Below are 15489 nucleotides of genomic sequence, written 5' to 3'. Positions count from 1 at the left end.
AAAAGAGCAGCTCGTCTTCAACCAAGTTGTTCTACAGATGACCTGAGTGCCTCCCTTTCGCTGGAAGAGAAAAACTACCAAGGCGGGTAGTTCGTCTTCAACCAGTTTGTCTTAAAGATGACCTGAGAACCTCGCTTTCGCTAAACGACAAAAGAGCAGCTCGTATTCAACCAGGTCATCCTATAGATGACCCGAGTGCCTCACTTTCGCTAAAAAACAAAAAACAACCAAAGCACGTAGTTTGTCTTCAACCAGTTCGTCTTCAGACGACCTGGGTGCCTCGCCTTCGCTAAACGACAAACGAACAGCTCATCTTCAACCAGGCCATCCTATAGATGACCTAAGCATCTCTCATGGGCTAAATGAGAAAAACTACCAAGGCAAGTAGTTCGTCTTCAACCAAACCGTCCTACAGACGACCTGAGGGCCTCGCTTTCGCTGAACGACAAATGAGCGGCTCGTCTTCAACTATGTCGTCCTATAGATGACCTGAGTGCCTCGCTTTCGCTAAAAGACAAACAACTACAACGGAAGTAGTTCATTTTCATCGACCTGAGCGCCTCCCTTTTGCTGAATGACAAACGCGCCGCTCGTCTTCAACCAGGTTGTCTTACACGCTAAAGGACAAAAATTGCCCAAGCATGGTAGTTCGTCCAAAAAGCCAACCAACAGTTCGTCCATAGGATGAACTGGGTGCCAGTTTTTCACAAAAGAAAAAAAAAATTACCCAAACGTGGTAGATCGTCCGAAAAGGCAACAACCAGTTCGTCCATAAGATGAACTGGGTGCCAGCTTTTCACAAAAGGACAAAATTTGCAGAAGCATGGTACTTCGTCCGAAAAGGCAACCACCGGTTCGTCAATAGGATGAACTGGGTGCCAGCTTTTCACAAAAGGACAAAAATCGCTCAAGCATGGTAGTTCGTCCGAAAAGGCAACCACTAGTTCGTCCATAGGATTACCTGAGTGCCAGGTGTTCACAAAAGGACAAAAATTGCCCAAACATGGTAGTTCGTCTGAAAAGGTAACCACCACTTCGTCCATAGGATGAACTGGATACCAGCTTTTCACAAAAATACAAAAATTGCCCAAGCCTGGTAGTTCGTCCGAAAAGCCAACCACCAGTTCATCCATAGGGTGCCAGCTTTTCACAAAAGGACAAAAATTGCCCAAGCATGGTAGTTTTGTCCGAAAAGGATACAACCGGTTCGTCCATAGGATTACCTGGGTGCCAGCTTTTCACAAAAGGGCAAAAATTGCACAAGCATGGTAGTTCGTCCGAAAAGGCAACAACCAATTCGTTCAAATGATTAACTTGGTGCAAGCTTTTCACAAAACGACAAAAATTGCCCAGGCATGGTAGTCCATCAGAAAAGCCAACCACCAGTTCGTCCATAGGATGAACTGGATGCCAGCTTTTCACAAAAGGACAAAAATTGCCCAAGCATGGTAGTTCGTCCGAAAAGGCAACCACTAGTTCGTCCATAGGTGGAACTGGGTGCCAGCTTTTCACAAAAGGGCAAAAAGTGCCCAAGCATGGTAGTTCGTCCAAAAAGGCAACAACCAATTCGTCTATAGGATGAACTGGGTGCCAGCTTTTCACAAAACGACAAAAATTGCCCGAGTATGGTAGCACTTCTGAAAAGGCAACAACTAGTTCGTCCATATTCGTGCCAGCTTTTCACAAAAGGACAAAAATTGCCCAAGCATGGTAGTTCATCTGTAAAGGCAACCACCAGTTCGTCCATAGGATGAACTGGGTGCCAGCTTTTCACAAAAGGACAAAAATTGCCCAAGCAAGGTAGTTCGTCCGAAAAGGCAACAACCAGTTCGTCCATAGGATGAACTGGGTGCCAATTTTTCACAAAAGGACAAAAATTACTGAAGCATGGTAGTTTGTCCAAAAAGCCAACCACCAGTTCGTCCATAGGATAAACTGGGTGCTAGCTTTTCACAAAAGGACAAAAATTGCCCAAGCGTGGTAGTTCGTCTAGAAAGGCAACAACCAGTTCTTCCATAGGATGAATTGGGTGCCAGCTTTTCACAAAAGGAGAAAAATTGCCCAAGCATGGTAGTTCGTCCGAAAAAGCAACCACCAGTTCGTCCATAGGATGAACTGGGTGCTAGCTTTTCATAAAAGGACAAAAATTGCCCAAGCATGGTAGTTTGTTTGAAAAGGCAACCACCAGTTCGTCCATAGGATTACCTCTGGGTGCTAGCTTTTCACAAAAAAGACAAAAATTGCCCGAGCATGGTAGTTCGTCTGAAAAGGCAACCATTAGTTTGTCCATAGGATGAACTGGGTGCCAGATTTTCACAAAAAGACAAAAATTGCCCAAGCATGGTAGTTTGTCCGAAAAGGCAACCACCAGTTCGTCCATAGGATGAATTGGGTGCCATATTTTCACAGAAAGACAAAAATTGCCCAAGCATGGTAGTTCGTCCGAAAAGCCAACCACCAGTTTGTCCATAGGATGAACTGGGTGCCAGCTTTTCACAAAAGGACAAAAATTGCCCAAGCATGGTTGTTGTCCGAAAAGGCAACCACCAGTTCGTCCATAGGATGAACTGGGTGCCAACTTTTAACAAAAGGGTAAAAATTGCTCAAGCATGGTAGTTCGTCCGAAAAGGCAACCACCAGTTCATCCATATGATTACCTTGCAGCTAGCTTTTCACAAAAGGACAAAAATTGCCCAAGCATGGTAGTTCGTCCGAAAAGGCAACCACCAGTTCGTCCATAGGATGAACTGGGTGCGAGCTTTTCACAAAAGGAGAAAAATTGCCTGAGCATGGTAGTTCGTCCGAAAAGGCAACAACCAATTCGTCCATATTGGTGTCAGCATTTCACAAAAGGACAAAAATTGCCCAAGCATGGTAGATCTCCATAAAGGCAACCACCAGTTCGTCAATAGGATGAACTGGATGCTAGCTTTTCCCAAAAAGACAAAAATTGCCCAAGCATGGTAGTTCGTTCGAAAAGGCAACCACCAGTTCGTCCATAGGATTACCTGGGTGCCTGCTTTTCACAAAAGGACAAAAATTGCCCAAGCATGGTTTGTTCGAAAAGGCAACCGCCACTTCGTCCATAGGATGAACTGGGTGCCAGCTTTTCACAAAAGGACAAAAATTGCCCAAGCATTGTAGTTCGTCGGAAAAGGCAACAACCAGTTCGTCCATAGGATGAACTGTGTGCCAGCTTTTCAGAAAAGGACAAAAATTGCCCAAGCATGGTAGTTCGTCCGGAAAGGCAACAACCAGTTCGTCCATAGGATTACTTGGGTGCCAGCTTTTCACAAAAGGACAAAAATTGCCCAAGCGTGATAGTTCGTCCGAAAAGGCAACCACCAGTTTTTCCATAGGATGAACTGGGTGTCAGCTTCTCACAAAAGGACAAAAACATTTACAGTGAAGCAGTTTGTCCAAACTTTAGTGTGGCCCATTTTGTTTGTCCAACTTCAGTTCGGCCTATTCAGTTCGTCGTTAAGCCGAACTAACGCCAAATTTGCACAAAAGGACAAAAAAACTGCTACAGTGAAGCAGTTTGCCCAAACTTCAGTGCGGCCCATTCAGTCCGTCCAACTTCAGTTCGGCCTACTCAGTTCGTCATTAAGCCGAACTGAATTCAAAGTTTGTGCAAAAAAGATAAAAAACTGCTACACTAAAGCAGTTCGTCCGAACTTGAGTTCGTATTATCCAGTTCGGCCCAATCAGTTCGTCCCATGCCAACAAAAAAGAGTCCGGCTTCAGGCTGTTCTAATACTCAAGATGACTAACTGAAATGCTTCCCCAAGTCGAACACATCGACTTAAGGAATTGGGGGGCAACTGATGGGGGCCATAAAATCCCCCATTCATGGATCAACACGTGGCACCAAGGTAAGCCCACATGCTCATCACCCAACAAGGGGTAATAGGGTCATCACAGCCTAAAAAAGGAAAGATTAAGTGTACACGTTGCCCAAGCACAATCTTGCACCTGTCTAAGGGCATAAAGGAAAGGGTAAAGTTTGATCCACTAATAGGCTGACACCTGTCCCCAAGGGCAAAAGGGTAATCCAATACCCAAAACTCCACTATAAAAGGCCTCGTAAGGCTCAAAGGTAAGGGTCCGAATCCCAAAATTTACTATTCATAGTAGACTTTCCTTACCTGTTGCACCTACTGACTTAAGCATCGGACGGCCTTCCTGGAGTAACCACTCCAGGTTGGTCGTTTGACCGTTTGCTACCTTGCACATGACTACTTCTTCGTTGCGTAGGCCCACATCAGCTCTTCCAAAGTCACACCAACAGATCTCCAATTTTTGGCCGCAACAGGGCCTATGTAGGATTTTCTACATCACACCAATTGGACAATCATGGCATCCAGGCAACCGTGCTAATTCAATGACCAAATATACATATTGTTGGATAGTTGGATTGCTTGACTTGTATGATTTTGAGCCATTGTTGATCTGATGCAAATCCTATTAGATGATGGGTCCTGATCAACCAAATGTAGGGCACCCTACATAATAGTGGGCACTTACTATGTTTCAAAAGTAGGACCATCTAAATGAATGGTGTGGATCATGCCAAAGCCATATTGAGTGGTGGGCCACATGATGAGTGACTACAACAAATCGTTGCCATAGCCTTTTATATTCCAATGAGATTGGTTAGAAGTGTAGTTTGTGTATATGGAGGCGGGAAAGTCCATTCCCGCCATTTCTTTTCAAACCCCTACGAAAACCCTATCTTCTCTCCTTAGTCTCTGCAAATCCCTCGCCCTCATCAAACAACTACACACCCAAATCCTCATAAATGGACTCCATCAATCCGTCATTTTTGGTTCCAAGCTCTCAAATGCCTATATCAAATTGGGTTCTCTCGAAAACGCTCGCCAAGTGTTCGAACAAATCCCTCTTAAAAACCCACATTCATGGAACACTATCATCTCCGGATATTCAAACAATGGGCACTTTTCCGAAGTCCTACGGTTTTACAAGCAAATGCTCGGCGAGAATTATACTTCTGATAGTTTCAATTTGGTCTACGCAATCAAGGCTTGTGTCGGTTTATCGCTTATTGAACACGGAAAGGCTGTTCATTCGCATAGTGTCAAAGTAGGATTGGAGACTAATTCTTTTGTCGTGCCTGTGCTTATAAACATGTATATTGAATTGGGTTGTTTGGAACATGCCCAGGATTTATTCGATAGAATTCCTGAGAAAAATTCGGTTCTTTGGGGTACCATGATTAGAGGGTACTTGAAGTTTTCGAAAGAAATTGAGGTTTTTGAGTTGTTTTCACATATGATGAAAATGGGTTTTGAGTTGGATCCATTTTCGGCATTGGGTTTGGTTCGTGCCTGTGGAAATGTTTGTGCTGTTAAAGAAGGCAATGCATTTCATGGGTATTGTATAAAACATAAATTTTTGGGGTCTAATGTGTACTTACAGACTGCCGTAGTTAATATGTATTTGAAATGTGGCTTACTTGACTCTGCACATCGGCTGTTTGTAAAAATTCCTGAGAAGGATGTTGTTCTTTGGACTACAATGGTTACAGGGTTCGCCCAAAATGTTAGAGCGCGTGAAGCACTTGACTTCTTCAGACAAATGTTAGATGAGTCGATAACACCAAATGTGGTTACATTTGCTAGTGTCCTTATGGCTTCTTCACACTTAGGAGCTTTGCAACAAGGGAAGAGTGTTCAAGGTTATGTGATCAGAAATGGGTTTGAAATGGATGCGGTAACTTATACTGCATTTGTGGATATGTACTCAAAATGCGGTTGCATCAAGGCTGCGCGAAGACTGTTCGACGAAATGCCTGTGAGAACTGTAATTTCTTGGAGTGCGATTATCAACGGATATGGAATTCATGGCCTGTGCTCAGAAGCACTTGACCTTTTTGCTCGTATGATATCCGAAAATTATTTACCCAATTCGATTACATTTGTTTCAGTGCTTTCTGCGTGTAGTCACTCTGGTAGGATTGAAGGACAACGTTATTTCGAATCGATGAGCAAAGACTATGGGATTGTTCCAGTAGAAGAGCATTATGCTTGTATGGTGGACCTTTTAGGCAGGTCTGGGAGGATCAATGAAGCATTATCTTTCATTGAGAAGATGCCAGTTGAACCTGGTGCTAGTGTTTGGGGAGCTCTATTTGGTGCTTGTAGAATTCACAAGCAAGTCAAATTAGCAGAACAAGTGGCGAAGAAGCTCTTTGTTTTGGAGCCTAATCATCCAGGCATGTATATCTTGCTTTCTAATATTTATGCAGCATCTGAAATGTGGGACATGGCAAAAAAGATACGGGTGATAATGAGTCAGAAAGGACTGCAAAAGACTGTCGGGTTTAGCTCAATTGAAGTTAAGAAAGAAGTTCATACTTTTAGCGTTAAGGATAGGCTGGCGTATAAGAACACTGCAATTGAAGATCTTTGGAGCTCTTTAAGCGAGCGAATGAGAGCTCTTGGTTATGTTCCCGATATATCCTTTGCTCTTTGTGATGTGGATGATGAAACAAAGGAGGAAATGCTCTGTGGTCATAGTGAGAAGTTGGCAATTGCGTTTGGGCTTTTAAATAGCGGTGCTGGGATGCCGATTAGGATAACGAAAAACTTGAGAGTTTGTGGTGATTGTCATACTGCAAGCAAGTTCATTTCTTTGATCACAGAGAGAGAAATCATAATGAGGGACAATAAAAGATTTCACCATGTCAAAGTTGGAGTTTGTTCCTGTGGAGATTATTGGTAGTCAGATATGCTCTTGGGGGAGTTAGATTTTTCAACTTTCAGTTAAAGCAACTTAGATACTAAGGATTTTACAAATTGTAGGGTCTACATGTTATTCAAATGTTATGATTTTACAGCAGGAATGGGCTCAGATTATTTATGGCGCGAACTTGAGAGCATGAGGCAACGCCAGTAAATTCGACAAGTCATTAACAATTTATTTGGGGAGGTGAAACAATGCAAATGTGCGGGTGCGCTTTTTGCAAAATTGTGCATTATAGCAAGAGGAATGATGTAAAAGATACTTAAGTTGTGTTCTTGAACGATATTTTGGAGCCGTTTTGCTGTTTTTTTTACCGCTCCATTGACCAAAAACACGATGGAATCGCATTCTTTTCAATTTACATAACCGATCTTTTAACTGTTCCTGATTTTTGGGTTGCACTCTTTTGGATCGAATATGTCTTGCTTCAGAAAATACCGCGCATATTCTCTCCTCTCTCCACCCGTTGGCTCTTTAGGGCTTCATCACCATCTTCATCCTTCTCCCACTACAAATCTCTCTCAGCTCTCAACCAATCCAGCCCATCTTCTCCTCTCAAACAACCCAGCTACCCCACGCCCCTTTCTAGCTGCTCTGCAAGATACATTCCTACGAAGAAAAACACAGAAGAGTTGATTAGGAGACGAAGAGAAGAAAATGAGAATAATCACAGGTGAATCCCTCTTTCTCTGTCTATGTTTTGTGGGGCTCTCCTCCCCTCTCCTCTCCTCTGTTTTATATAGGTGCTGTTTTTCCTTTTTGCTTTGCAAATCTGAGAGAAGCTTGAGAACAAAAACATGGACTCTCTCTTTCTCTCTCTCACTGAAGTAAGAAAGATTTTGATTTCCATTGAGATCATAATCTACTTGGTGGTTACGGCTATCTTGTTGGGAGGAAAATGATACCAAAATGACTAATGCGTAGAAAAATGATTCCATCGCCTTATTTAATAAATGGATTTGTTATTGTTGTTGGTTTTATTGTCGTTGTTCTTCATATTGATGCTGCTGTTATGCTTGTTGTTGTCACTGGAATCAAAGAAGTTGGTGTCTCAATGGAATGAAATCCCTCTTCACGTCTTCCTTCACCTGAGGCACACTCTTTCCAATGGAAATTCCATCTATGTGAAAAATACAAATTAATCTAGCACCCATCAAAGTATTATGCTGAGAAAGTTGATGAAATACAAAGCTTGATTTTATCCAACAGATCAGGTTCTCAGTGTTGCTGTAAATCTCCTTAGCACAATCCTTCGAAAATGTTGATGAAACATAGGACTTTGGCTATAAAATTATAGAATTCCTTTGCATAATCCTTTGAAAATGTTGTTATTCTCTGTTAGATGTGTTACGTAAATGCCTAAGGGGAACACAATATCTTCCTGTGCTAAGCTCCCGTTATGTTGATCTCAAATTGACTTGAGTGTTGGAGGGTTCCCCCAGAGTTCCAACTCTGGGTGGTCCTTAACCGTTTGTCTGCGAGCGTAGGTCACAGGTTGAGCTAACCTTCTTGCCGTCAGCACCGGACGACAGACGGGATCGACAACATCACAACTGTTTGTTCGCTTAGCTGGATTTGAGCACCAACAGTGATGCTAGACCTTCTTATGAGTCCTTAGTTACATTTAGTGTGGGGAAGAGGGAGGGAACTATTTCGAAACAATAACAGCAGACTGGAAAAATGAAATCTGGGTCGAAGTCTGGGGCAAAGTCTATGACGAAGTCGAGGGATTTTAGGCAGGGGGACTGTCTTTGCTCTAGATGCGGATACCATAATTTTAGATATCGAAGACATTGTTAACGATGCCAATATGGGCGACTGAAAGATGCAATGGAGCGGCCTTTGCCGGTAGATTTGCATACCCCACCAAACAAGGGAGAAAAGGAGGTCTGGCCTGACTCATGGGACATCTCAACCAGTTTGGAAGAAGGAATCCCAACTTTATCAATATCTGGGAAGGAAGTGGAAGATCGAAAACAATTGCTAAAATCATGCCTGGTTGGTAGGATAAAATTGAACGATAGGAATCTCGTTGACCTATGGAATTGGGCTAAGCGTCTCTGGAATATCCTGACCCTTACTATGCCTGGCATTCTTGCCTATAATGAGGTACTCTTTATGTTTGAGAGTGAGGATCTGGCATCCAGAATTTTGAAGATGGAAGAAAGGGCTTGTGGCACCTTCCTCCATTCTCTGTTTGCATGGAATCCGGAATACTAGCAAGGGGAGAGGGCAATCTGGAATAAATTCACAGGGATCCCCCTCCACGTGTGGGCAACATCGATAGTGGAGGCTTTGGGAAGCATTTTTGGATCGGTCTTGGAAGTAAGAATGGAAGGAAACCATGGCCAGTGTGTGAGCTATGCGTCGGCACAAATACTTTCATTAAAGTGGCAGCTGATTGAGCCTTTTGTCCATATTAGGGTTCAGAACAGTTGTTTCAGAATAAGCGTAGAAATTCAGGCCTCCTTGCCCCCGAAGCGGGGGTTGATTTGGGAACCTATCAATAACTCTAGGGTAGTATCAAATCAGGCCTTCCCCCTCCTGGTCGATCATCCTGTGGCGCCGAGTCCGGGGTCATGAAGCGGCCGTCGGCCGACTCTATTGGGTCCCGGGTTGTCTCTTTGAAACAACGGATGGTGAACTTGGGCCCACATCTCGATCTGACTAATGGGAGGATCATAGATGGCGGGAGATCCGGTAATCTTTTTGCCACTCGGCCCTCGTCCCTGCCTCACTCGAACTGTTCTAACTCGGTTGTCCCATGGGGCTCACTCTGGAGGAATTCAAAATTCAAATTCTAATTTCCATAGTCAAATCATAATGGGCATCCCAAAGTTAACCCAATTGAAAAGGGTCAAATATCTGATGACTCTTCAGCTGTAAAGCCTTTTTTGACGTTTTCTCAAGAGAACAATGATGGCTTTTCACCAAAGAAACCTGCTCCACCCCAAAAAGGTGCCTCCTCTGGACAGATGAGTCAAATGGGTCAACCCTGCAAGAACAAACTTAGGTGCCGAAACTCGGCCCCTTTATGGTTGCCGGGTTTTTTTGTTCCTGGGAGTTATGTGGGAGGAAAAAATACCCTGGGAGATAGGTGGGAAAAAAAAAGTCCTAGAAATATCCTGGTAAAATAAAAATCCCATGTTTGGTTGACCGGATTATGGTGGGAAAAAAAAAACCTTTGTTTGGTTGCTTGAACTGTTGGGTAGGAAAAAATTCTTCTCAAGCTTATTTTTGGTTCCTGAGTTTATTTTTGTTCTTGGGGTTATCTTGGGATGGGATGAAAAGGCAATCATTACAAAAGTGGGATTAAAAAATTCACCCCACAAGTAATAGAGTGGGATTCAAATAAACCTAGTGCTAAAAGGCAACCAAGCATGGGATGAGACCAAAATTTAACTTACTCTCCCACATAACTCCCAGGAACAAAAAAAACCCGGCAACCAAACATGGGAACCGTCATGAGGGTTAGAATTGGGCTTACCCCAAAAGGAATATGCACCTAGACCCCGATCCCAAACCGAGAAGTTATGAAGCAGTCAAAACTCTTACAACAAATCATTGTCCACCAAATCTGGAAGAGAGCCTCGGTCCAAAAGAACCACAGAATACCAGGGGCATATCAATCGGTGGGACATTATCCTCCCATGGTGTATGGTAGGCTCGAAGAAAAACATGCAGAATCTCTCACATCTCTTAATCCTCCCCATTAGTGAAACAACCCATTGGTGAGAGGAAAATCCTTTGACATTAGGGATCGTTAATTAATCTCAGGACAGCTTGAATGGTTTTCTAGCTTGGATAAAAATTATTAAAGCTAGTATCATGGGGGTATTAGGGGAAGGGATTGAAAAATGTTTAATAACGGATCTGAGATGAAACTAGTCGACTCTAGAACTTTCTGGGGAGGAGTCTTTTTGGATGGAACTGCATCCTTTCCCTTGACAACTACGAAAGTATGCCTTTATCACTGCCTAACTTGTAAGGGAGGCGGCTGTCTCCTTGGAATTGAGGCCCATTATGGAAAGATAAATGAAAGAATATCCATAAATTTCTCCCTTTAAGATGGTAGAAAAACTTGTCTCACACGTTTGCTTCAACTGTGGGGACCATCTACAGGGAGTTATGGGCGGTTTCACTCTCACTAAAAAGTAGTCTTTTGGGCTCTCTCAGGAAGATGAAAGAAAAACATATCTATAGAGCTCAGAAAAATGGATTCAAGCATACCCACTTCCTTGGAGGCTCGCACTTATAAGCAAAAAAGGACGGAGATAATAGATTGCTCGACGTGGATCGAGAATCTAAATTGACTTAAAAGTCCTGCGGTATGATGTAGACAAAGCTTCAACTGAATCACCTACTCTCAGAGAGATTGTCAGGAGCCTCATTAAAAAACAATGGAAACAATTCAAGCAGAATTTTATGAAAGATGTGGAGGAGCTCTACCCTCTAACAGGAACCTACAACATCAAGGATATTTGTATACCGTTATACAAACTTCCCTTCTTTAAGGATCGTTTCGGAGACGAGAAAAGAGTGCGACGTCTCAGCTGGGAAGCCAATAAACTCATTTGTCCTAGAAACCTAGAGAAACTTATTGCTATAAAATCGGATTTGATGGAAGAGGTCCCCCGTACCTGAGTACGCCATTGTCTTCTTTTCAAAAGAGGAGGAATTGGAAGCTGAGGTTGAGTATCTTATGAGGGAATTAAGAAAATGCTCGTAGAAGGGATATCTAGTGGGTCGGTGTAAATGTTAGGTTTTCTGGCTTGTTTACTCATTCTTTTGGCGGTCCTCTTTTTGGGTTTAGATTTAGGGTGTTTTGAAGAGGCTTGGGATGTAGTATTTTAGGTTTCTGGACTAAAAGGATATCAAGGAAATCTCAAGGATTTTTAGGTTTTTAGGGTTATTGGATTAATATCCTCTAACCTTTTCAATGTAGTGTAAGAGGGACTGCTAGTCCCCAATCCATGTATCTATGTTCTGATTAATGAAATTTGTCAACTTTCAAAAAAAGAGTAAATGCTTAAGGGAATAATGATCTTTATGTATGTTCTCTCCTTTATATAAATACATAAGTGAGGGGGAGCATTCCCTATCTCACTATTCTCTTCTCTCTTTCTCTAATTGACAAGGTATCAGAGCCCTAGGGTTGTGATCCCTAGGGACCACCATTGGCCTCCACTTTTCTCCTCCACCCTCACCCTCACCCTCACCCTCACCCTAGCTCCTCCCCAGCCTGCGCCCCTTCTCCTCCACCCAAACCCTAACTCTATCACCCATCCCTCCCCACGGCACACCTTCTCCCTTCGTAACCCCTCTCTCTCTCATTTTCCCACCACCGTAAACCCCAACCCCCCCGACGGCCACTCCACCCTCTCCGTAACCCCCTCTGCTATCTCCCTCCTCCGTAACCCCATGCCCCCCTCCATAAAACTCCCCTTTGCTCTCTCCCTCCTTTGTAACCCCACACCCCCCGCTGGCCACTCTCCCTCCACCCCCAAAACCTTTCTTCTCCCTCGCCCTTAGTTTCTCCCCTTCCCCGCAACCCTACACGTCCCCCCGACCCTCGTCCATCTCCCCACCCCTCCCGACCATCGTCTGACCCCACCCTCCTCTCTTTTCTCTTCAAACCAACCCCCCTTCTTGCCTCTCTCCACCTCTTTTACCCCTCTCCTTCCTTTTCTCTCTCTTCCTCATGGTGTAAATCCATTTCGCCCTTTTTCTCACCTTATCCGTGGCTCCGATTCTTGCTCTACAGGTCCATCATGTCTCCTTTGTGTTTTTCTCTTTATTGGAGCTTGCCCCCCGGTCTTGGGCCCATCTAGTTCTTCTTTGTTCTTCGTGCTGTATTTGAGGTTGAGGTCCTTCATCTCCTTTTTTAGCTATGGATTCTCCCATCATTGATGATCCCTCTCCTGTTCCTCCCAACCCTACGGATTCTTCGTCTAGCCACTCTTCATCGGTGGATGGGTCATTCCCACCGATGACTACAGTCAAATTAGATGGGTCCAATTATATGAATTGGAAGGTTGTTGTGGAGACTTATCTCATTTCTAGAGGGAAGTTCTCTCTCATTTGTCGTGATCCTCCCTCCTCCTTTGATCCCACTTATGACAAGTGGGAGCAGGACGATGCTCTTATTCACATACTCTTGTGGCAGAGCATGACCACTCAGATTGCTGGCACCATAATGCACCTTCCGACCACAAAACGTATTTGACATCATACTGCCATTCTCTATTCTGGGGAGTCTTGCTCTCGTTTGTGCCACCTATTCACAGTGGATGCATCTCCGGAGTGGTGACACTCCTCTTTCCACATACTACATCCAGTTTGTCTTTCATTGTCAACAGTTGGATGTCGTCATGCCCCTCATGACTGACTTGAGTACTGCCGCACAACAGTGGGATCATTTACGTGTTGTTCACTTCCTTAAGACATTGGTTTCCAAGTTTCTACCTATTTGACAGTAGATATTTGGTTATGGTACTATGCCCTCCCTACAGGAGTTATATCTATGGGCTCAGTAGTATGCTGTTGGTGATTCTTTGCCCACTGCCCAGGTTGATGGATCTGCGGCAATGACCTATACTACTAGTGATCGTGGTACTCATGGTAGTGTCACCTTTGGCCGTGGTCGTGGCCGTGATTTTGGCCGTGGCGGTTGTGGTGCTGGCCGTGACTCTGGTGGCGGCCGTGGAGTTGGTGGTCGTCCCTGCTCGTGTTGTTCTCATTGCCGATGAGAGGGACATTACCTCGACACCTGCTATGTTCTGCATCCCGAGCTTCATCCGCTACGTGAGCCCCGCTCTAGCCGCGCAACTCATCTATCTGCTTCTGACTGTTAGATTGGTTGTAAAACCCCGATCAAAATCGCTACACATTGCGGAAGAATAAACCGTGTAGAACAAATTTTTTGCTCTAACCCATGATTCCTAGGGACTAATTGATTTTAATGTGATTTAATAAACATAAATATAAATACCTTATTTTGTTGATGAGAAGAAAAACATCTGCGTGATCTACTCCTCGAAAATTCGCCAACGATCTAATCGACGTGAAACCGTAAGTTGAACCGATGGATTCCTTTCTTTGCACAAAGGATCTTGTAAACAACTCTTTGTTTACTTTATAACCTGATCTAAACCAGATTATAATGTGGGAATATGTATTTAGATCAATGGAGCTTTGTTGGATGTTTGTCTTTGACTTAGAAAAGACAAAACTAGTTGATGGAATTGATAAAGAAGAAGAAGAGAAAGACTTTGGGATGTCTCTACCAATTTCCAACACATGGAATTATGGAAGAGCTGTTGCAAACTCTATTCCTTTGTCTTGTATTTATAGAGTTCTCAATTTTCATATACACAACCCAAAGCTTTTAGAGAAATCTCACAAAACATGGAAACTAGCCACAATTAGAAGCTTCAATTTTGAAACAAGCTAGTTGGCTTTTTCAAAATAGAAACCAAATAATGTGGGAGTGTTTTTAGAAATTCTTAGACTTCTAGAAATCCCTAAATTGAGTTTTTTTCAAGTAAACAACGTGGTTGCTTTTGTGGGACCCGATCCCGCGAGAGGGGCGACGCGACCCACCTCCATCTCTCTTAGTCTCTCGTACCCACGCGAATGATGTGTGCTTTTTATTATTGATTTTAATTACCCAACCAAGCAGGCAGCAACCAAGCCATAGGGTGCAAACAAACGTGCAACCCAGTACCCATAAGAGCAGGGGTAAGCCGCCGAGCCTAGCAAGGTGTGATTTAATTCATCTTTTCCGTGAACTTGGGATCACCAAGGCAATCTGAATTCCACGTAAAAGAGAGTGACAGAGTCGCCACCTAGATGAGGGATCTAGGACCCATAATTGACCAGAAATCTAGACTCGTTACCTGGTTAGGAGAATGGAAGGTATGGGGAGTTACCACCACATACATCATTCCTGCCCGATAATTGGTCTTCAATTCCAAAAGTTAACTCTTTTGAATTTCTTTTAAATGGCTCATTTAACTCTATATTAATGTGTGAATTACGTGACATGCATCATAAGATCTAATTTCAATGTATTTCCTAATGTGTATCTTGATTTTTCTTGATTTATTTGGATTCGATCTAAGTGAATGTTCTCCTAAAATTCTAATTTGGGGGAAATCCTATATATTTTAATTAATTTATTTAGAAATTTAGAAAAACTAATATACAAAATCCCACCATTTATGTGTGGAGCCGACTCGGGCTTGGTATGCCACTCAAGTATCCAAGTTGCCTACATATCCCAGCCTCATTGGAATCAGAGTCGATCGTAGTTCGGTGTACCTTAACTAAGCTACTTATGCCTAACTCATCTAGGACACCGATCTAGACTGGATTTACTGTTTTAACAGTTTAAGAGAAATTATTTAATTCAAGTTGCAGATTTTATTATCCTAGGACTTCATCTAAGATGCTACATGGTCCTATCTAAGTGCAAGTCGTCCCTTAGACTAATGCAGGTGAACCTACATCCTAGGTAACTATGTTTGTCCTAGGAAAAAATTGGGTGACTAGTGTAACTAGATCTATGGCACGGTTGTTATCCATAGCAAACGGCCATGATGAGGTTGGACTCCTAACTCTAGGACTCCCTAAAACCTAGGACACAACGTGACGTAAGTGTTCCTACGGGTCTCTAAAGGTCCTTACGAAGAGATACCGTTATCCAACGGTTTCAAAAGCACT

General features: G+C 43.3%; 1 protein-coding gene across 1 annotated transcript; it reads left to right on the top strand.

Moving 5' to 3' along the window:
* Positions 1–4120: 4120 nt before the first annotated feature.
* MEF3 (Pentatricopeptide repeat (PPR) superfamily protein) lies at positions 4121–7745 on the top strand. Its single transcript, XM_077367784.1, has one exon. It carries the CDS (start codon positions 4678–4680, stop codon positions 6742–6744), a length of 2067 nt encoding a protein of 688 aa, XP_077223899.1. The 5' UTR covers positions 4121–4677; the 3' UTR covers positions 6745–7745.
* The last annotated feature ends 7744 nt before the right edge of the window (positions 7746–15489 follow it).

Source organism: Tasmannia lanceolata, unplaced genomic scaffold (assembly GCF_043159265.1).
Source record: "Tasmannia lanceolata isolate RefF3 unplaced genomic scaffold, GAP_Taslan_0.1 ptg000024l, whole genome shotgun sequence".
Lineage (NCBI taxonomy): Eukaryota > Viridiplantae > Streptophyta > Magnoliopsida > Canellales > Winteraceae > Tasmannia > Tasmannia lanceolata.
This window is presented reverse-complemented; position numbering and strand designations above follow the sequence as displayed.

Excerpts from the sequence above, each read along its gene's own strand:
- MEF3 (XM_077367784.1), top strand. The coding sequence starts at position 4,678 with ATGGAGGCGGGAAAGTCCATTCCCGCCATTTCTTTTCAAACCCCTACG.